This window comes from Mycteria americana, chromosome 21, assembly GCF_035582795.1.
Source record: "Mycteria americana isolate JAX WOST 10 ecotype Jacksonville Zoo and Gardens chromosome 21, USCA_MyAme_1.0, whole genome shotgun sequence".
NCBI lineage: Eukaryota > Metazoa > Chordata > Aves > Ciconiiformes > Ciconiidae > Mycteria > Mycteria americana.
The window spans coordinates 2,239,496-2,263,643 of record NC_134385.1 but is presented as its reverse complement, the minus strand read 5'-3'; the positions used below and the strand labels follow the sequence as shown (position 1 = coordinate 2,263,643).

Genomic DNA, 24,148 nt, shown 5'->3' with positions numbered 1-24,148 from the left:
GAGCACACGCTCAGCAAGTCTGCAAACAGCGCAAAGCCCAAGGGAGTGGCTGACGTACCAGATGGGTGCACTGCCACCCAGAGGGACCTCAGCAGGCTGGAGAAATGGGTAGACAGAAGTCTCCTGCAGTTCAGAGGGAAACACAAAGTCCTGCCCCAGGGAAGGCGTAACTCCATGCACCAGTACAGGCTGGGGGCTCGCTGCCTGGAAAGCAGCTTTGCAGAGAAAGACTTGAGGGTCCTGGTGGACAAGGCGGAACGCGAGCCAGCAATGACACCTTGCAGCAAGAAAGGCAACGCCATCCTGGGCTGCAGCCAGTCCCTAATTTGTGAAATCCCACCTGTTTTACAAGGACCTGAGCACCTCCCTTGCAGGAGTTCAATGTTAAACTTGAGCCAAGGCAGTTGAAGGACTGACATAGCAAGCAGCCTTACAAAGAAACCTTGCAGCTTTACTACTAAAAGCAGCAACGTCTGTTAACAAGTTTATTAGCATTGCTACTTATAAGTGAAAGCTTACTGCAGCAATTACAGCTACACAGCAGTCAACTTTGCAAGGAAATTAGCAGAATTATCCACAGTTTCGATGAACTTTCTACCCCTTCAGTCAATAAAGTGCCATTAACAACCTATTCCAAGCTCTACATTGTTTATAGCATCAGACGCTTGGTGCAGCCGTGGTAGAGGCTGCCGCTTGTTAAAGATGTTCTTACTTGACTGTATTAAACTTCAGTTCGATACGACTTCGCTGGGAAAAGTCTTACAAACCACTAATTCTGCAAACTCTGACATCATCTAAACTGCAAGCCAAAGGGAGTTTCAAAGCTCTGCCGAGGTCACGTTCTGGTCTCAGAGTTATTATGGCAGCCACATACTTGGAAATATTTTCTGTTACTTTTATTGCTTGCTACCTATAAACTGCTTAAGAAAAGTATCCCAGGAAAAATATTTAAGGAGAGGAAGTACTATGAAATTCACAATTCCAAACATTTCAGACTGGTTTATATTTCAGTTAAGGAAACCTCAGAACCTCAGGGTGAATGTCAGGATGCAGCCTCCGGTCCATCCGAGACTTTTACACCCCAGAGCAGTTGCAAGCTGTCTTAACAGAATGTTTAGAAGGAAAATAGAAAAATTCCAATTTGAAATCTCCTGAACTTCACTGCAGCAGACACCTTGGAGTCAGTGGAGGTAAGCAAGCATCAAGTCTTTAACCAAAGATTCATTGCAGCCTTTTCAGAGATTTAGGAAGATGGATTCTTGATAATTTGGTATAAAAAGCAAAATAGTTACTTTTTTGGCAACTTATTAAAATCAGAACTTGCACAAAGAAAGAGGAAAAGCGCCAAAAGTGAAGCGAGCACTGGCATCCACAGAAAATGCAGAATCTATTATTTTGTCCCTTTGGACTTAATTACTTTAAATTTACAAAGAATGGCACCCATAAAGATGTTAAACATTTACAAAATTTCTGTTAATTTGCTTCAAAATTAATTTTAATTGCAAGATCTGTTTTATACATATCCCAGGGTTGCAAGATTTAATGAGTATTTTATTCTTCCCACAAAAATTCCAATATATTAATTTCATGCTAAAAATCTGTAGTCCCTTAAGAGGTCTAAAGAAAAAAATAAAAATCAACGACAACATGCTCTGAATGATAGTCACTTGAGGTCTTCCTACTTTTGAGGGTTTCTTGTTGGGGGGCAGTGGGGACAGGACAGAGATACTGAACAGCAATATACAGACCCTCCTGCTTAAACATTTTCTGTTTTAAAACTGTTTTTATTTTTAGGGAGAATGTGACAATATAGAGGCTTATAAGCTTTTTCTGTTTTAAACTGGAGATGAGGCTCAAGTCAGAGCATGCATTAACCGAGTTTAAAAAGACCAAAAGATTTTTACTGCAAGCTTTCCTCTACCCGCAGTGATTGTGCACGCATCAAGCAAAGCAGACAGAGCTGCCCGAGCTTTTCGTGCTGGATGTTCTTACAATCAGGAACCACTTCCCACAGTACGCCTCATACAGCCCATTAACTACAGCAAGAAATCAGTCGGCCTTTTAAAATCCCTGCGTCGGGGTTGGAATAAGAGGCCCATGCACTTCTGGCACCACTTAAAAGCAGTAAGATGCAAAACACATGGATGCCTCATCAGGCATATTAGAGCACCAATGCCTGGGTTTGCACCAGGACATCAGCTCAGTAACCAGCAGCACCGCTTACCTAGCACAAGTGCCCGCCGGGCCCCAGCACCCGGGGTGCAGCTGTGCCGGCAGCACAAAAAGCACGGGGAGGCATAATAGTCCCCAGGCAGAAGCAAAGCACGAGGAAGAGGAGAGCAGAGCACTGTGAACCTGAGCATCACCCACTGCAACCTCCCTGTCCATCCCAGGCTGGGAGATCCTCTCTGACGCAGCAACCCAACGTTCATGAGGTGAAGGGGGGGGCCAGGCTTGAAGCAAGCGCTTGGCCAACCCGTCCCCCCTTCTACCATCGCTCGGGGTCCTCAGCCACCCACGCAAAGCAGGTTTTTAATACCCCGGCACCCAGTCATCTAACACTGCACAGGCTGGCTTTGCAACTTCTTTCAAGGTTTTCCTTTAGTCTTCCCTTCCCTTTGACTTTCTTTCAGGCACCAGAAATTCCAGCGTGGCTTTAAAAACCAAAGGATATCTGTTCAAAGTCATACAAAGCATCTGTGACTGGGTAAAAAAACGAAAACCACAACCCTCTCCAAGCATTCCCCTGCCCCGGCAGGCTGTTTCGAGCACACGGCACTGCTCCAGGATCGATGGTGTTAATTTATTCTGTTACATTACAGAGCGAACAACCTTATTTCAAAATTCCTTCATGCCAGCTTCCAGCCTGAAGCACTTTTATTTTTTTCCCCTTTTAAGAACAGCTGACTTATCAAAAACAGGTTTCTCTAACAGAAAACCACAAGCTAAGCCACATTATTATAATTGAAGCAATTAATTACTTTTATGCCTTTCTTTTTAAGGGAGATCTTTAATGCAGGTAATTCTGACTTAAGAGAGCCAATTTGAACTGTTCCATCATTTAAAAGACGATTATAAAAATTAATTTAAGAAGGTGCAGAATGAAGACAAAAGGGATAAAGGAAAGCACGCAGAGATGGGTATTTCCCCTGTGCTCCAACTGGGAAGTATCAAACCAACATGCCTATTTTAAAAATGGGGAGAAAGCTGCTCAAGCTTTCAGGTCACTGGCAAAAAAGCAACTTTGAACAGTTCAGTGACATGTTGCAAATCAGTGGGTCACTATAGCGGCAGGAAAGCAGCTACCTGCAGTTTGCCTTTTTGGACTTCTACAAGGCAGGAATCGCCCCTTACACAGAACCGTAACGCCTCTAGTTAGCCAGACTCTTGCAAAATTCCAGCTTATTGTGGCCGGGAAGACAGTCGTTAGATATTAGCTGTTGACAACATTTTGTCTATTACTAATCCTCTGATATTTACTGACGCCCTGGCATCTTCTTGATCTCCGCTATAAATCCAGCCACAAGAGAGGTCCCTGTGAGGAAGAATCAAAACATCCATATTGTAAAACAGCCAAGACTGTCAAAAACAAGCTCAGCATGAGCTAAAGAGATCATGACCTGCCATGACAAAACAAAATGCCGCCAAGAAGCAGCAAAATATAGTAGCCACATGAATCCAAAAACATGATTTGCTTCCCCCATCTGGGCTTTGGGAAGGCTGATTAGATCTCTGTGTACAAGATACCAGAGACATTAAGAGGCAAGATATTTAAATTGAGTGTCTTGATTTAAAAACTGGTATTACTAGATTTGCAGTCCATGCTTGAGTCAAGCAGCATGCGAGACAGAAAAATGGATCGCTGCCAAGCCCCATCAGGGACAGCACCTCCCAGCACAGAAAGAAAAACACTCGATTTCGAACCACAAACACAGATACCAAGGTGCAAGAAAACTTGTAGAATTCACTATTTTCCTCTTATGTCCCACAACAGAAATCATTCACATATCTGCCTGTCAGCCCATTCTCGTTCCCTGCGCTCAGAACCAGGTTTTGGACTAACTCCTTAAAGAAACATCAAGCGCTTGAAAGGAACATCTCACCCCAAGGATGCACAGTTCAGGTTTCTACCGCCTAAGATCTCAGGCAGTGCTTTACTGGATGATACTGTATTAACCAATTCTGAACTGCTATTAGGCTTTTCACTTTAACACTGCTGCAGCTCCTCTCCATTTAGGAATTCAGGAGCCCCCCTGTGCATAGCTCACTTCCAGAAGCATCTCTCGGATCTGGAACAGAAAATAGTCTCTGCGCTCTCCTGCTTATCCTGTCTATTATTGATCCTTGCCAGGGTGCATCTTTATCTATTTTTTAAAGCAGCAGCAGCTCAGGCCTGCACTAAGCAAACAACAGGAACAGAAGTCAGTTTTTTCACTTTAGCTGAAAGGTGGTCACTCAAGGACAAAAGGCCTCCAGGACAGCACTACAGCTATCAAATTGCAGAAGTTTAGCTATCTAAAATATATGTATGTATATGTTTTTGTACTCCATTGTATTTGTCAAGACACATCACAGATGTATAGATATGTCAAGATATATCTTAAATACAATGGACTAGCTCTGAAAACACACTAATTCTTAACCTGAATAGTTCTTCCATTTCTATGGCTGCAGCAATGGCTGTGGTAACACTTTATTTAATCTGTCCTATTGAGAGAAACCATAACAAAACACATCAGTGTTTCTCTAATCTTTGAAAAACGGAAATTTTCCTCCACTGTCTTCACATCTACTCCCCATCGCACAGCCTCTGTCTCTAAGAATACATGGGGAAGGGTGGTGGAGCTGTTCATGCGTCAAGATCAGACCAGAAGCCTCTACTAAAATAAAGCTCCTTGCTGTGTCTGTGTACAAACTGAGAGAGCACCTGCATAGATTGAAGGAATGCAGCTAACACCAGCCTTAGAACCACCTCAAAACCTGTATCAATCAACAGCAATATATTTAAGCTTTGTTCTATCCAAATATTCCATCATCCTAGATGAAACAGGGAATAGGTCCTGTACTTAAACCTCCAAAGGGAAACAAGATGCTGTTGAGTCAGCTCTAAAGTAACAGACTGAGATCTCCAACTTCAGTAGCTTACCTTAGAAACAAAAAAACAAGGGAAGGAAAAACAGAAGTAAAATGATCTTCTGACAAGCTCACAACAAGTTATGGCCAAGTTCAGTTCTCCTGAGTCGTGATCTGGTGTTATTCTCTCAAACCTGTTAATATGTTCATATCATCCCCAGTTCACAACCCCAAATCTCAGCTGCAATCTAAATAGCAAAAGGTTGGACTAAAGGGCTTGAATGCACAAGAGGAGAGAAAGGTGTGGTGAGCAGCTGCTTGCCCACCATGACAATAAATGGAAATAAATCCAATGCACAAGAACATTCTTCCTTGCCATCTAGAATTCTGTTTGCCACCAACTTGCTACTTCACAAGATATCAAGCCAACTCCTGTTTATACCGGAGAGACCAACTCCAGAGAGCCTGCCACCAGGAGCATTCAGGGGCCTCTTACACTTCACTGGTGCAATTTTTCATGACTGGAAGGTGCTGATCTGACAGCTCTGTCTTGCTAAAGGGCTACACTTTGTCTAAAGAGCAGAAAATAACACACACATACGTCACCACATTACCCTTAGCAGCCAACAAACATCTCCTAAAGTAGGCTCTCTATAGATATTTCTTCCCTGTATTTCATGCACTTAAATATTTCTAGAGACAGGTTGGAGAGATGCATGTGACCTGAGAATTGTCAAAAAATAAATGACACTTCTCTGCAGCTTGAGCTTATGCAAACCATGCTACTAAATGCAATTCTTCCCCAACTTGAATGAATTAGCATATAATGCAAATTAGAAGGGAGTTGTAGTTTAATCGCAGTACATGAGATTCATTAGCATCAGACATCCAAAAAAAATCAATTTAAAGAAGAGCGATGAATTCAGCACCAAACAATCTATCAGTTGTGACTTCCACCTACAGCACTTGAAGGAGAGCTACAGAAACTGAACACAGGTGAACAAGCCCGTGCTTTCATATGAGAAGCAGCTGCAGTGAACCTAGGGAGGAAAAGCCAGCAGGCAAAGATCATTTAAAATATATTTTGTGAAGCAGGTGACATGTGAAAACAAAGTACTTACATATTTACAAGTTGTGTTAAAGAATAAGAAAGCATCCATGAATTGGTCCACAAAGAAACCCCAGAAGAAAGAGATCTTTGAAAGTACTGAAACAGCTACAGAGGTGTCTCCACTCTTTTACTTTGAAGTTGTAGATAAGGGTGAGCAGTGTAAAACATGACTATTATCAGCTCTGGCAGACAGATTTTGACACGCAAATCCAATTCCCTCAACACAGTGAATACCTCTGCAAAGGGAGACCCCTCTGCATATACACATCCTCAGTCAGCTTAAACAACGGTAGAGCCTCGCACAGAAAATGACGTGAATTGGTTTCTGAACAAGAAAAAACGCAATGGGTGAGGCAGAGACATCTCGTGGAAGCACCTGTAAGTGAAGTCAGTGATCTTCCCCACCAACATTTGTCCAAATCCTTGCTTAAACTGGGAAAGCTCAGTGTCCCACTGTAACAGCGGAGGAAGAGGCATGGTGTCTTAAAGAGGACCCCAGATGTCCAACTTTTTACAACCTGTGACATCATTTGCACTTACGTAAAGTCTCCTTCCCCTGCCAAATAAAGGTATTATTCACCATTTTGCAATCTATATGGTCACTTATATTTTGGGTCACATCCAGAAGGTACTCTTGAGATTACCAATATTTTTCTCAGCTTTCAGCCAGTTGTGTTCTACTCATTTGCACAAGGTCTGTCTTTCAAAAAAAAACTCTTTAGCTTGCAGGTATCGAGTGTTCTTGCAAACAAGCCTGTCGTCTGCTTCCAATGTGCTTGCATCCAGGACAGAAATAGCTAAATATTAATTTCTTCATGTTTAGTAACCTTCAGGGATTTTTCCCACACACTACAGGCCTTCCTGCGCCTCATCCCTTGAGGTGCAGTCCACACAACAGCAGCCTTCACTTAGGGTTCTCTCTCTGCCTCAGAGGTGACCAAACAACAAAGAAGGACAAATTGGGATAAAAAGCACAATTAAAACATGATCAGGGTAATTTTCAGCCTAAAAGCATCTTCTTTCTTGGCTTAAAAAGCTAGCCTGAATATTCATGAAATGCTCTCTACTATCTAGCAAATAGAATTAATCATATTAATGCATGGAAAAATAAGATTAGCCAGAAAGCAGTATACAAAATCTAATCATGTTTTATTGAATGAAACATGAGTGGGAGAGGTCACGAGGCCCGTTCATTGCAATTTGTCACAAAGGTCTCTCTCCCTGCCACACTCCTGGCAGAAGAGCAGTTCAGGCTTTTGGAAGCACGTCCCTACAAAGGGATGAGCAGCCAGCAAGGAAAAGCGAGTTCCGCTGCCTCCGTCTTTGGCCACGCTGCGACTCGGGGAAGGAGTCGTACATATTGTCAACTAAGTGCTTCGCTGATGAGAGCTAACATAGTCTGCACATTATTCTTCTCAGCTGGGGTACAGTTGAAATCTTCCCTTCCCTACCAGAAATATATGCTAAACTATGGAACATCTTTAAATACCATCTTACCCTGATCAGCCCTTTCTTCCAGAATTTCCAAGTTATTTCTGCAGTGTAACAGGCCAAGGAGCTCTAGGACAATGCGCAATACTACTCTACAGAAATGACTTTGTACAACACATTATCAATCCTTTAACTTCACTTCAAAACAGCAATCAAGATGCTCACAAATCGTTTGCATCCACCAGGGAAGCAATCAGCTCTACCTCTCAGCTACCGCCAGGAACCAAGGGCTCCCAGTACTGTGCCAGCTGTGTCCCATCAGGGAGAAATCAGCTCACTGACCTACAAATTCCTGTTCTTCATATTGCAGTTCCATATTAAAATAAGGCCTGAAGTGCAGTACAGCAGGCTACAAAAGCTGGTACGTCCCAGGGAACTGACACAGCACGCCAGAGACAGCAAGGGACCGCCAGCGAGGAGAGCTGCAGGCGTTTCAGAAGTTGGCTGCAGGAACAGGGATGGTCTGGTTTCCGATAAACTTCTCCAAAATGTTGTCTCCAGAGAGTACACTTTCTGCCAGAAAAGGGGGTTTTGCAAGAAGACTATTTCCCACTAAAGCAATGTTTAACAGCTTTAAAGCCTTTGTAGAATTTGTTTCCAATTAAAAGCACTATGAATGCTTTAGAAGAAAAAGAAATAAAATTTAACTGTACCAGTCAAATAAGGAAGTCTCTTTTCCAGATCCCTGTGAAGATGTAACTGACATTTAAATGGGGACTTCAAAAGCCACTTCATACACATTTTCTTATTCATTCCCAGTCCTATGGACCACATTACCATGGAACAAAAGCATCTGAATATTACAAATAGAGTATCCAGTAGTTAACTAGCTCTTACAATAAGGAAGCTTAATTCATTGCACAGGAAAAGAAAACTTTCACACTTGCATTATCTAGGCTTTAACTAGCGATGAAGTAAGTTATTTCAAGACACACAATTCAAGTCTTCAGCCTCATACCCGCACCAGGGCAGGATACTGCTTGTCAACTTTCAAATAAAAGCAATTACTGACTGGAAAAAAAATCAAAAAGTAAGTGGCAAGTGAGAGATGAAAATCATTAAAAGCAGTCATCAGGCAATCTGTTTTACAGAATGCCTGCAAAGAACGGCAGCTGCTGGGGAGCACGTGGGGAGGACAGAGGAGAGGGCCCGTTCTCGGCTCCCACGCTGGGTTGGGCAGTTGTTTATTGTAATGCAAAGTCTGCAAGATCCCTGCAAGCACTCTCCCACTACCCTGTACTGTTAGCAGCAGCATCAGTATAACCAGCAGCAACATCAGATGCAGACCTAGGGCTCTCGAGCTGCAAATATGGTGGCAAGAGGAATGCACGTTAGTAAGCGACAATGCACTAAAGCCTGATTCACAAGCCCTTTGGAGCCAAAGTCTTTCCATCAACTTCAGCAGACATTGACTGAGGTCTGAGATGAAAATACACGCTGAAAGCTCTGAGACAGCTATCTAAGGATCAGAAGCTGCTTTGATATAAAGGAAATAGGTTGGTTCATTACAAGCACGTACAGAGAACAGGTTTTTACCAACCAACGTTATCATCATCTGAACCAGTGACCTTCAAAAACACAGGTACTCTGATCTCTTACTGGTAGAGCACAAGACGTGTGAATAGATTAGCCTGGCCAGTGGTACGAAATAACTGGCATCAAGAGGGAAGCACAAAGCAGATCTCGCATAGGAGAACTTTAATGAGTATTAGAAACCACTCAGCAGATAGACAAGGGTGGTGGGGAGGGAAGGGTCAACTGCAGATAATGACAAGGAAAAAAAAAGAGTCAGCAACAGTGAAGAAGAGCTGCTGAAACATAGGTGATATTCTTCCAACCATTCCTCCCCCTAGCTCAGCTCTCTGCAGAAACACAGCAACAAGGGAGAACTTCTGAAATGCTTTTCCAGAAAAGGGCTGTGTCTGAAAGGGGTCTCCTGGGTTCAGCTCCAGAAAGGAAGGTTAGAATTAGATATAGAATTAAGCAAAGGAACCTTAAATTCGAAGGTCCTCAGTTCTCCTCCCAGGCTTACCCTGGCACACGGTCCCTTTTGGTTTTATTGCTCAACGTACGTACTATAGTACCAAAGCAGAGCAAGATGCCTGTGTTGCCTTCATATCAGGCACCGTTGTGCTAGAAAAGTAATGCAAAATAATACATATGCACGCATTAAGGCATTCTCCCTTGCTTCTAGGAAATTAGGAGACAAAGCTAAAACCAAATTCTACCCAATTAAGTGCAAAAATAGTCCTAAGGAGGAGAAGGAAAGCATTTGTGCAAGCAAGATGAGCAAAATACGGCTCCCAGGCTAAAAAGGCAAATGAAGATGAGACACTGAAGAGAAGGAACCAGATTCAAAGAGGAATAAACTCCATCGATGCGGCAGTTACTCACTTGCAGCCCTGCTTCTCCCACTGCATTCACTCAGCACAGGATTATTAACAGAAAATCAAGAAAAAAATGTTTCCCAGGAAAAACAGCAAGGGAAGGCTCAAAGAGTGGGAGGGCAGCAGAGGGGCACCATGACAGATGATGCAACCCCCCTGAAATTAGACTTCTGTTCCATAAGGTAGAATAATTAAGTCAAAAGGAGGATCATAGGCAAGAAGGATACCACAGACAAAGACTCTGCATTAACACGACAATTCAGTATGTGCTCACGTCCTCCTGGAACAAAATACAAAAGTGAGGCAATTGAGGAGAAAGAAGTTTTTAAAGGACCATGAAACAGATTAAAAAAAGGAGTGGGTGGCATCTGGAAGTTGTCAGCCTCATTTCTTTCTTTCAAGGGTAAGTATTTGAACTTTCAAAAATGTAGCCACATTCAGTAAAAGTTGCAATAAGGAATAAAGAAACATAGTTAAGTTCAAGAGGAAATGCAGCGTGGTGGATTGTAATTCAGAAGGGTGGACACAGTCTGCATTGCACAGAGGAAAAGGATAAGCAACCGTAGCAGTTTCCATTCCCAAGCTGTAGTGTGATTTCTATAGGTTGGGCTAAGCAAGCTCAAAATTTGGACAGAAAAACAGGGACCCAGTGGCAAATGAAGGAAATAATTCAAAAGCAAATCATATGGCCAGGTCAACAGGCAGCTTCTCAGCATGTACTATGAGGTGCTTTGCCAGGCAACATTCTGTTTCAGCTGAGCTCAAGAAAAAAAGATTATGTGAAAAAATGTTATGGAGGGCAAGGGGGAAGAAAGTTAATTGCTGCACTAGAACCTAATACAAGGCTAAAGACCAACCCAAAAAGGTTCTGACCCTTCATACAGTAGTATTTTTGATCTGAAAAACACCACACTATGATATAGCAGCAACAGGAGCACCTTTCCTAGCTAAAAGCCCCCTACCAATTCGGATTCTCATAATCTACCAAATACAGTTGCAAAATGCAACACAGCTACAAAAGATTTTAAAAGCCTCATTATTAAAGAAGTCAATCTACAACTCAAAGTAAATTTCCCCATCTGAAAATTAGAAACATCTAATGAACCTTCAAAACATGCCAGACAGTCTGTCATAGTCAGACAAATGAGATACTTGTTAGTTTTATCTCATGGAACTAATTCATTTGGCAGGAGCAGAGAGTTCTAAATAGTTTCATCGGAGGAATGAATAGCCATGGAGTGCCAAACGTCGTTCTGGGGGGAAAGGGTATCGCTAGCTGCTTACCTGTTCAGCAGACAGACGAAGCTGACAGTGTCTCCCCTCCACTTGCTCCTATTTTCCAACTCAAGAGCAAAAAAGAAACTTTATATGGCAAACATTAGACTGTCTTCTTATTTCCACAACTTTGAAAATCCCCACTCTAGAGGAACTCTGTTGCATGTGCACGTTGCACCTACACAGCCCAAGAACAAGGCTTCTACCCTTTACCCATCTTGCCTGCTTCAGCTGTATTGGAATGACTGCAAAAACCTTCTTTGCTAAATATTCACATTATAGCCAGCAAAACGTACGCTTGATCTTAGTCAATTCCTGTAAACACACATACATAAATTGGATTATTAGTCATTTCCTACACCAACACCTTCTCTGGCAACAGCAGCATAATGCTTCAATAACAATACAAGTCATTACACCTAACATTAAATACAAGTCCCAGACCAGCTAGATGAGATCTAAACACATGACAAAGAAATGTAAGAGACACACAACCACATTTTCATTGTTTGCATACACTGAAACTGCAGCGAATATGCACAAACATAGGAAACCCAGACCTCTTCCACCACAGGCAGAGCAAAAACTTACCCTCTATTAGCGTGTGCTCAGTGCGGCCAAACAATTGCTGCACAGAACACTCCTCCTTTCTCTAAACCTTCAGGGGACACACGGATGCTGGAGGTGTGACAAAAGGGTGCAGCCCCCAGTACTGAGCTGCAGCACCCAGGCTCCTACCGTCCCCCCAGGAGTTCCCATCCTGTCACCTCAGACATCCCCTCAGCAACTTAGATAAGGACTCCCAGAAAAACATGCAGGAGATCAAAGACAGTATTTTAAACTGTCCTGGTTTCAGCTGAGACAGAGTTAATTTTCTTCGTAGCGGCTGGTATGGGGCTATGTTTTGGATTTGTGCTGAAGACAGTGTTGATAATACAGAGATGTTTTAGTTGCTGCTGTACTAGTCAAGGACTTTTCAGCTTCCCGTGCTCTGCCAGGTGCAGAAGAAGCTGGGAGGGGACACAGCCAGGATAGTTGATCCAAACTGACCAAAGGGCTATTCCATACCACATGACGTCATGCTCAGTATATAAAGCTGGGGAAGAAGAAGGAAGGGGGGACATTTGGAGTGATGGCGTTTGTCTTCCCAAGTAACCGTTACGCGTGATGGAGCCCTGCTTTCCTGGAGATGGCTGCACACCTGCCTGACCATGGGAAGTAGCGAAGGAATTCCTTGCTTTGCTTTGCTTGCGTGCGCGGCTTTTGCTTTCCCTATTAAACTGTTTTTATCTCAACCCTCAAGTTTTCTTACTTTTGCTCTTCTGATTCTCTCCCCCATCCCACTGAGGGGGAGTGAGCGAGCGGCTGCGTGGTGCTTAGTTGCCGGCTGGGGCTAAACCACGACAGTCCTTTTTAGTGAGCGAGCGGCTGCGTGGTGCTTAGTTGCCGGCTGGGGCTAAACCACGACATAAACAAAGTCAAACCTACCCAAAGCTTCAGAGCAATCACCGAGCTATGAAAGAGAAGATGAGGCTGGGACACGTCTGCCACAGAGCAGGTTCACTGCCATCCAGGACCAGCCTGGAGACTTTCTTATCATCAGACACGGTCTTTGGACGTTCTAGGTGCTAAGCTTGAAACACTTTGGTATTTTCAGTGTAGCTGAGCACCCATAGGGATGCTCATCACTGAAGAAAGCTTTCAACCAGGTACCACGAAACAGGCGTAATCAGCAGATATTCCTGAGAAGTGTTAGCCAAGGGATTTAGTCAGCTCTGAGCAGATACTGACACAAAGCACACGATCAACAGAGCTCAGTCCCCTTAAGGACTGGAGCCCAAGCTGCTTTGAGGGATTTTCTTCTTTTACATGTATTTATAGAGAAGAATTTCATTAATCCTTTCGGATCTCTCAGCTAGTACAAAATGAGGGGGAAGAGAACCCCAAGTCTTGAAGACAAGAAAAAGTCAGGGAACAATGACCTAAGAGACCATACGTACTACGCCTCCCTCTCCATGTCCAGTGCATCCTTGCCCTAGTAGAGAAGGGCTGTGATTAGGATGGCCACTCCAGCCAACCTCAAAGGAGAACAAGGCAGCTACCGCCATCCTTCCAACTCTTCTTTCTGCCTGGAGACCCCCCCACATTGTCCTTTCTAATCTGACGGGCTCTTTTTCACACTGCTACTTTCCTCTCCTCCTGTTCTCTGCTCACTAGACTTTTATTTCTCACCTGTCAAGGAAATCTAGACGCAAGGTCCCATGACAGAAACTGCGATAGCAGTTAAAAGAGCTGTAAATGTGTTATTTTATTAATATGTCTCAAATAGCTGCTCAACCTCTATTGCTCTGCTTGACATATGGGTGCTTAGACCTGCAAAGCCCTTTCCCTTTCAAGACTTATTGCAGGATTCGCATCTAACAGGTCAGGGACCAAATGAAACTCGTAACAGGATTCTCCGGGGAGCAGTTGCGTGTGCCGAGATCAACGTGCAGCGCAGGGGATACAGCGGTGGCGACCGCTGAAGGCAAGAGGGGTAAGGGAACCTGGCCCGTAAAAAACCAACAAAGCATCCATTTTTAAGGAGGGGAGGGCGAATGACAACACAGGAGATTTTTAGTAAGTGCAGGCCAAGTCAAGTTTACTTAATGTGCTGAGTTAGTGCCCCTGTAAATGCTACCGTTATATAACATTCCATAGCTTAAAAGTACATATGAATTATACTCCAGATTAAATTTAATTTTGTTTGTGTACATCTGGACCAGATTAAAACGATTTATAATGCTTAGGAAATGAAATATTTAGCTGCAAGATACTTCAATAGAATGGTTTATTTGGCCGCAAGTCTATCTGCCATATTACCAATAATTAAAACTAGGTTTTCATAGACAGAGAGGAAAAAAGGTTTTTAGCTATATTTTCAAGCTGAATCATATCAACATGTTTAAAGAGGAGATATGAGCTCCAGTTTTTTTCCCCCTACGGGCAAAAATTATTAAAAAATGGGAAAAATGAGTCATCTGAATTTAATTATCAGACTCTGAGTTGTGAAGGCCAGCTTTGAAAAATTAAATTCAAAATAAGACTCTTTGTAATTGCGCTTACAGGACTGAAAAGTTTACTTCTCAAGAATACTAAATGAGGTCCCTTTGAATTGACTGGTGTGTTTATCTTGCCTGTGGGTATTTCATGGAGCTATAAAAATGCAGGGATGAACCTCAAAAAGCAGGAACAGCTTCTTCTATGAGCCCTGGATGAAATTCCTGTTTGTGTGACCCGTTTCACTCATTAACACGGTGCATCTCACCTGGCCTGCTCTACCAGCTGAGTCAAACAAGAGTCCTCGGCTGTTACAGCTTGCAGAGTTCATCCAGCTCCCAGTGAAAATACATTTGGAGAAAAGGCATCATTAAAGCACGCAGGCACTCGGGGGGGGGGGGGGGCAGGAGGAAAGTAAATACATCATTATTCCCCTCTGACAAGGCCCCAAAACTGATGTCTGTAAAACATAGTATCTTTAAAATAGCTCCTAAATCTCATTTTTAAGACCGCGTGTGCACGCATATGTACTACTGAAAGTCAAAGGGCTGAATTTTCTAAGACACATTTGCCAAAGTTCTACCATGCTGTATTTATGGGTAGTTTATTAATTTTTTTCCAGCAGGTTCACTCTGACAGGCATTGTTTTATTTTTGGTATGACAAGACACAGTGCTGCACTGGCAACACCTCCAGGCTGAATAATGTTTCTTAACTAGCTACATTCATCTTTACCACATACCACAGATGACTGATCCTCGCTGCAGTACATAATGGCTAAAAACTAACAGTGCCCTAAAATATTAATGCATGCTAATAAAACCAGTTTTTTTTTCATGAAACCAACATCTAATTTTCAGAGGGGTCCTGGGAACAGTAAACAATTGGTACATGGTAAATGGCAAGTTCTCTCACATCAATACATTCTAAACATTCAAATCCTATTCCCCCATAATTGCCAGGCAAGTATAAATTACTTAAATGAATGTTATTTGTGGCTGTGGCAGAATCGTCATAAATAATCGTAATTTAACTTCCTGCTGATAATCCCAGGCAACACCTAATTATGTCAAACACTTAATTCTTCCCTTCCAGAGGGATGTTGGGTTTAAGACTACTCCCTTTCATTTGCTGCTAGTTAGGACTTTTAACTGTTTGTTGAGTGCAATCACAGTGCAGAAGATCAACTAGAGGCAGAGTTGTCCTCTGCTATAAAAGCAACATAAGCAATACGTCAAATTCTTTCTGCAAGTCCTCACTTCAGACTTCATAGCACTGATCATTTGGGCAGCTCTTGTATCTTGGAAAAAAATCAGTGTGGCATTTATGATACATAAAAACAGTATTTCTGAAAGCATTGCCCAAGCAAACAATGGGATGAGAGGGGTATTGAAATTCTATATGCAGCCTCCTATCTAAAGGACAAGCTGATCTGTAGAAACATTTGCCAAAAGTTCATTAACAGTAAAGTCAACTTGTCAGCAACATATTTAGCTATAATCAGAAAACAATTTAGCAAAAACAAGGTTTGAGCGTGACAATATTTGAGCAGGGTTTCTTGGGTTTTGAAGTGTTGGGTTTGTTGTTTTTTGTTTGTTGTTTGTTTTTTTTTTAATTCTTTATTTATTCTAACCAGCTACAGTATAAATCATATTCTCTGCAGTAAGATTTCAAAGTAGACAATTGTCACTGCAATGTTTACCAAGCAAATAAAAAGCATCCCAGGGAGTTTCATTAGAAGGTAGCAGCTACAACCTGTGACAGGGAATAACCGGGAACTGCCCTCATTCAGGCACAAACTCTCTTCACTCTGAACATATTACAGAGTTTGGATCTGTGCACACAAAATGTCAGCAGGTACTGCTTGACTGTACAGACCACAATGAAGTATGGCCAGTAGTAACCTACCAGAGTGAAGATCCCTCTGTTCCAGCAACTTCTAAAACATCGTATCCATCTTCCAGCTGAAAATCCATGAAAACCAGAGCAATAGTGTCTCCAGGTTCAGCGAGAATAGTCCACGTGCAGTCTGCGTTATTGCCATACTCCAAAGGAAAATGAGGACTTGAGATAATTCCGCTTTGTCCCCGCAAAGTCCCTCCGCAAGCATCATCAGCTGGAAACAGAATGCAAGTTATCAGATTTTGCTGAAACGCACAAAGCAGTACATCAAAAAAGAATAAGTCCAAATTCAAAGCAAAGCTTTAAAAGCACCAGTGCTTTTGTCAGGGTGTGTTTTACTACACGCTATTAAGAGACAAAGATGTTGAGGGATGCAAAATCCTATTAGGTCAGCCAGTGCCTCCTGGCAAGTGCCAGCTTATTCCCCACCGTACACTTCCTAGCCATTTGTTTAGTCTAATTTTAAACACCCCAAGTGACAGAGCTTCTACCACTTCCCTGGGGAGGCGGTTCTCAGCCTAACACATCTCACTGTCAGGACACTTGTTTCCTCACGTGTTGTTGCCAGAGTTTTCTGCCCCATCCCTTACTGCTGATTAGGAACCTCTGAGGTGTTTGAGGTGTCTTCTGCAACCTTCCTCCCATCCGCGTAGCCAGCAAAGCAGGAGGAAAGCCACTAGGAATGCAGTGACTGAGAAGGGTTTCACAGACACGTGAAAACTCTGTCACAGCGGGGGGCGAGGTTGGGTTCCAGCTCACCTACATCTCAGCACCTTCATCAGCATCAGAAACATCCTCAGGGGTTGGGACAACAGGACTTGAAGTACAAGCACTGTATTTAATATAAATCTAACAGAACAGGAGTGGAGTATCCCACACACCTGCCTTACATGTCTTTGTTTACTCCGATTTCTTAAGGAAATGGATGTTGTTACCAAAATCATAGTAGTAAAAACTTAAGCACTCATTCAGAAATCTAGCAGCGACATTTCCTGGTTACATACTGCATCTCCTGTTCACTGCACGTGCTTTCATTTTTACAACCTGAATCTTATCAGCAGGAGCTTTTAGAGCAATTAAAGGAGGAGGGTCTAAAGAAAACATGGGCAGGAAGATAAAGGAAACCAAGAATTCATTTGACTAGCATCAGGGCAGCTCACTGCTCTCATAAATGCTGAGCTGATGCTGCATGTATTTGGAACTCTAAGAAAAGCCTGTTAACTTTACAACATATATTACAGAGCAGCATTTCAGATGCTTTAGTCAAGGAGCTTGGGGCTTTATAATATAAAACACTTGTTTTCATTACAAACTATTTTAAGAAACCCTTCCAAACTGAAATTTAACACAGGTGAGAACATTTGTTAAGTGCAATGGGTCATCAGCACCTGAGGAAAGGGCAGGACAGTTCTGCAAGGCTGCTCAGGAGCATCCTTCAGCTTTTAGACCTGTTCAGGAATTAGTGCCTTGTGCTATCAGCAGGTTTTATCAGCAGGGCTGAAACTTGCAGCCTCTAACTCATGAAACTTGAAAGACGAAGTAAGACAAGCATATATGCCAACTTTTCTTTCTCATGGCCATCTGCTATCCCAGCGCAGCCAGCCACCCGAACAAGCAGAATGCTTCACTGACAGCAAGTGATTGAGATCGGAACACCCCAGGCTATAACTTACTGCTTGTACTGCATTAACACACTACGCATGGTGCACTGGCACCTCTGAGCCCCAGTGGCGATGGTGGAGGGCCCTTTGGAACTGCTTCTGTGCTCAGACTGGCACGGCACATTGCCGATTGTTGCAAAACTCACAGAAAGCAGGAAAGGCAGAAAAAAAATATGACAAAAATCCAGATGTGGAGGCAGACATGCAACTACTTCTGGGCCACTCCAGCAGCCAAAACTAAGACTGAAAAAGGCCACTGAAATCCCAGCTCGATGCTCTATTCCCTGATATTCTTTTACAACAGTCAAAGTTATCTATTTGCTGCAATTGTATTGTCAGTGAATTCAAGTTATGAATGGACACTGAAGTGCAGTTAGAATCATCAATAAATTTAGGCCGAAAGATCTCTCATCTAGTCCAAGCACCAGGAAATCCTTCAAACTTCAATGCGTGATACACAAGATTCACAGTGGGATCCCCAAAGAAGGTCCATGCAAAACGCCAGAGAGCCACTTCCAAACCCCTCCCTCTGACAGACGGAATGAAAATGCTTTCTAGCGGATGAACGGATTCCAGCCCAACAGGATAAGCACAATTCACCAGTTTACTGGTATGTTCAAATGTAATTTCTCATGAGTAAGTGCCCCTGCAGATGCTAGAAAGAAATAGGTGCAAAAAAGATTCTTAGAGAGTGAACTCTCAGTCCACGTGCCTAGCAGCAAGGCAGGCAGAGCAGGAGCACCGTCATTAGCTGCTTCAGCAATGCACAGGGATCTGAGGGGGCAATTATTCTTAAGATAGCTGCCCCTCTGGAGGTAAACATATCTCCAACATAACACGTTAAACATTATTGTTGCCTGGCTGCTATTGGCCCTGGGCAACCATTCAAAGTACCTCCGCAACCAAGAGCCTGCACCACTACCATAGACAACTTCAAGCAATCCAGCCTCTGCGTGCAAACACCGCTTTCGAGGGCATAGGTGCTCTTGGCCAAACACTTGCTTCTCACTATCATCACGGACTCCTGCAGCTCAGGCCTCCGCAGAGCCCTTAAACACACACACCCCCAAGAGCAAACGCAACAAAGATTTGGAAGCAGCAATTCTTATCAACAAGTTCTCAGCCGCGTTGACTATTGGGGTCTGGGAAGTCTGAGACTGGGTCTGGTATGTTAAAGTTGTCCTTGTGCTAGAAGGAATATAGGAGGGGATGGAGAAATATGCTAAAGAATTTTGACTCAATGCTGTATTAGAATTCTTAAACAAGGCGACTACATTTTTTTTTTTACAGGACTAAGCTAACTTATAGTAGCTGAAGATCTAGCCAAAGGTATGGTGGGCTTAGCTTTATTTTAATTAAAAGGGGAGGTTTTAATTTAAATTCCTTGAAAATTTTTCATTGCAAAGGTATTTAATGGAAAACGTATTCCCTTCCCACCCACCTCTAAATACACACTCCCTAAGTTTGTAGAGGTGGTTACTCTTTAAACATATTCTACAATCTTCTAAAATCTTCTTGAACAGCCCTTCAATTATTTTGGGCACAGTGCAGTCTAGGCAGCTGTTTGAGTTACAGGAAGACAGACCACTTTTAATGAGATTATGCATATTTGATATGCTTAAAATGTAGCTTCGCAAATGTTCTCAACTTTTCAGCTGGCTTACTGAATTTTTACGCAACCGCCTACCAGAATCATAAACCTATCAGTTCTACTTAAATTCAGCAAACAATCTGGGCAAGACTTCTCTCCAAATGCATGAAAGCGCTTTACAAAACAGATTCAGATGTTTCCGGATATTCTTTTGGTGCTTCAAATGCACTATTCTGCTTTATTTGAAATTAACTGACCCAAGTGAGGGTTGTTCCTTCCACGGCTACAGCAGAACAGAAGACAGCATTCCAAGTCTGCTGGGGTTTTGCCTCCAGCGTACCAACTGTCAAGATAAAAATACAGCTAGACTTGTAGGACTCTGCTTAAGGCCCCATCTAGGTTAAGTACTAGGCCTCATTTCATTCTGTGAATACAGAACAATTGTGCAGAAAGCATGTAAAACACACATGAGATGCAATAAGGAAATCATTCCAGATATTTCTGACACAAATTATAGATATGGGATAAGTGTCAGCTTAGTCCAGATTTTACAGTCTGACCCAGACTCGCTGAGGACTTTCAGTCCTCAAGGCAAATTTCCAAGTTACACATGGTCTACCAGGCACAGCCAAGGTTTTCTTCTGGGCAGCCCTTCACCACCCAGTTCCATACTCTCCTACTTCGCAGATCAGCACGGAGATGTCATTCGCTGCTGCTTTGGTGCTCCCTGAATGAGATCACTGCAGTTTTAGTCCTTCCTGCCACGCAAGCAAGAAACATAACTCACCGGAGCGGAGTCTGTGCAGACTGAATTTATAGTCTCTTTTAGCTCAGAGTCCAAGAATCAATTTTGATATAACTGTGCTTTCAAAACCACTGGCGAGCTGCAGCACTAACTACTTTCACCGGCTCTGCAAAGACACATTTCACCAAGCCATTCTTTCTGCATCTGGAATTCCTTCCTACATTCCTTTCTCATTGAGATTACACTTGTCCTTTATTAAAAAAAAAAAAAACAAAAACCCCACCACCCCCAAAAACCCGTACTTCAAAACTGCGAGTTGGTTAAAGGGAGTGCATACAACTCCTGTGAAGAAAAAGCAGCTGAGCCACAGCACTCCTTCAAAGTGCCGCTATCCTGGCACCTTTGTTTCTTCTTTTCCACCATGCATTTCTTTGCGTCTTTGATTATTTGAATGCATGGAATAGAGACAAGGCTACCAATATATAGAAAAGGACGTTACAAAGCAGAAGACAAGCACAAAGAAAAGAGCATAAAGAAACTGAAAGAGGATATCGATTAGCGTGGTAGAAAACTTAAACTGTTTTCAACACTTGTCTCATACCTCTGCCATTATACCAGGGAGGAGAGGGAGAAGGAAAGGGCAGAGGCCCCAAACCGAACCCTGTCCTTTGCAGTGACAGCCGACAAGTCTATTCCCAAGATAGCAGCTCCTGAGATTTTAACACCTGCTCAGCTAGAGGGTACTTTTTATCTTGATTTGTCAGGATCTGACCCAGCAGCATGACCCATCTCCAACTTGTGTTAGAAAAACAAAACAATATGTAAAAACACATTTAACAAACTTTCAGGTGACAACTACCAGTAAGCCAATATTAATAGAATTAACTATAAGCTACCTAGGCCACAAAGATCTTTTCTCTCACAAGGAAATATATATTATTCTTCAGGCAACAGTTTGGAAAACATTATTTTCCCTGCAGAAGGTGGCATAAACCTGTTTGTCAGTACGAAATCTTTTTGCCCCTTGCAACAACTGAAGTCTGTATCACCAGTTTATCAGCCAAGCATGAATGTCTGACTGCTGAAAGCCTACTTAGGGTAGAAGGAGTGCAGCTGGTTTTCAAATTCAGCAAGTCAATTTGCAGGCTGTCTTTGCTACTTTCTACCTTCCTGGAACAAGATATAAATGTTACATGAGAAGATTTCTGGTTCCTGCCTCCAAAAAATGCCTTGGAAGTTTTACTTGAGGTAAAGTCTTGAAGGATCAGGACCAAATCTATTAAAAAGGAGTGGATACCTCCAGGAACCTGCAGGCACATTGCTACACAAGTGCACCTGAACAAGCACGTATTTTGCTGCCATCAGAGCAATTCACACAGCACTGATGCAAGCACCACAAAACTGAATATTCCTCCATTCTGAAGTATATCAGATGCCACCATCATCATTGCTGGATTCAAGATTGAAATGGTGGCGTTAAAATTAAAAGTGAGTTTGGCAGTTCAAGACAAAAAAGCAAAAATGCTCTTCTACTCCATGTGCAGCAGGGATCACAAAAATTACAATGATGCTAACCCTCCCGTTTCGGGACTTCGACACCTGTTGGGGGCAGAAGTTAATCCCTGCCTTATTGGGGTCTACTACACAAATGTCTGAATAATAGCAGGGCGAGGAGCAGATACTGCCCGAAGGCAGGCTGCTATCAGAGAATGCTGTCAGACTGGAGGAAACACTGGTCCATTGATGCAGATAATTTCCTTCTCTTCTAAAAAAGGTATTGCTTTGCGCACTCTCGAGGTTGAATTTCAGTGAATGTTTTTCATGCACACTTCCAGTGAAATTAGAAAAAAAAAATTAAAAAAAGGTTACAATGAAAGTCCTAATTTGAAGGAAACGCAAAGAATCATAATTGATCCTACTAAAATGGCAGTGATAGCTGTCTCCAGTGTCAGTTTGGCTGTACAAACCACTCCTCCAGTGGTATAATGCGCTTGGCCCCAAAACAGTAGGTAAGCATACAGGAAATACGCTAAGTAGCACATATTACTGCTGTGTAACTCATTCAAGCAAGCATTAAAAACACACCAAGCAAACAATATTTGCTCACTTTAAATTCAAGATTTATGCTACAGCTTAGAACTGCTGATTGATTGCACAAGCAGAGTCAATAAAAAGAATCAATATAAGATGCTCTGCTGAAGTACACAAGGAATTGAGGGGAAGAGACTTCAAAGCAGCAGCAACTGTTTTGGTATAACACCACAGACACTTGTATATTTACAGACTCTCTCGTCCCTTGTGACCCAGAGAATTAGCAAGGAGCTCTCTACACTGCTCTAAGGAACACAAAGGAATCGAAGGTTCCCTACCCCTAAAGGGCTCGCGGGAAAGCTGGCCAGCCTTTTCAAACAGAGGCCGGATTTTGCCCCCCATACAGCATCCCCTCTCTGAGGCTGCCGGCCCCGCTGCCAGCAACCCACATCACTCCACGCAGACTCGCATTTCTTTACAGGCAAAGCACCAGAATCACTTTGGAACGCGCCACGAGGGAAGCCAGCTTGACATTGCAGAAAGCAGAAAATCCAGTCTCGTTTGATCTAGAAAACCTCCATGGTCTTCGGCAGGTGCATTATCTTATGAATAATACTCCTGCTTTCCCCCACACACACCCACTTTAGACAAAGAAATTGAAGTTAAAGTAGCTGTGCGGCATTTTGAATACTTTGAGCACTTCATAACCTTCCTATTATTCACCCAAACCCTGGCAGCTTTAAAAAATCCAATAAAAAGGAACCTCAATATTAACCACATCATGTTTAGTTTTCAAGTCTTTTAAATCAAGCTTACAGTCCATGAATTTTTTCCCACCCCCAAATAGCACATTAAATCCTGTTTCATTGTGGCTTGTTGCAGATGAAGAGAGGGCACTTTACCTCTGCAGAAGGGGAGAGGAAAATCCCAGGAGGCACTGTTTTCCGAATTGGCATGGCACGTGAGCAACGCATGTCCTTCCAAAAAGAAGCCTGGGTTACAGCTGTATCTCACTTTGTCCCCGATGCTGAACGTTGTCCCTTGCTGAATCCCATTCTGCAGCCTTCCTGGATTTCCGCACGTATGACTTGGTAGAACTGCCAAAGAAAGTTGCTTCTGGTTAGGGACAGTGCATTGTAACAGAGCTGTCAGGTGAAGAATCCAGAGGGAAGTCTCATCTCAAAGTAAATGCATCACTTAAAATGTAAAGAGCAAATAACCACAAAACTTACCCTACTGGATTGCACCAGAATTCATCAGGCCAGTTACGGTCACCACTGAAGTACCATTTCTAGCAAGTATATATAAGGAAGCAAAAATCACTCCCCAAGCTACTGAGTCAGAAACTCCTTTCCTGACCAGTTTTACCAGTTTCTAAACCAAAGCACCCTCCTTTTCCTATGCCCCCTCTGCAGTTCTATTTAACACGACTGCAGCTGATTAGAATCCAGAGATTATATTCCTCTTTGAAATAACGTTTTTCAACAGACCTTCACTGGGCACCTCAAAGGCCCCTGCAATGTAAGCAGAGTTGCATTATACCTTAGAACCACACAGAAGACAGCAAAACCTGTAATTACCAACTATCACCTAGACAAAAAGAGCAACGTTTCAGCCTACCAGGATTTATACTTCATTGCACTGTGTGTTTAAGCCAGATTTCACACATATGCATCAAACCAGACTGTGAACAATGCAGCTGGACGCAGCTCCACTGAAGGCAAAATCTAGTCCAACAGAAGTTTGCATCAGAAAGAGTATGGGATACTTGAACGTAGGATGGAGAAGATGCAGCTAAAATCCTAGTAAATCCTTAACCAATGACTCTGTACAGCAGTTTCAG

At 42.8% G+C, this 24,148-nt stretch overlaps 1 protein-coding gene across 1 annotated transcript in view; it reads right to left on the bottom strand.

Annotated features, from left to right (window-relative positions):
- The window catches only part of CSMD2 (CUB and Sushi multiple domains 2), a 315,212-nt gene that overhangs the window by 209,130 nt on the left and 81,934 nt on the right, over positions 1-24,148 (bottom strand). Inside the window, 2 exon segments of the mRNA XM_075522188.1 lie at positions 16,284-16,491; positions 23,208-23,402. Coding sequence (XP_075378303.1) covers positions 16,284-16,491; positions 23,208-23,402 — 403 coding nt within the window.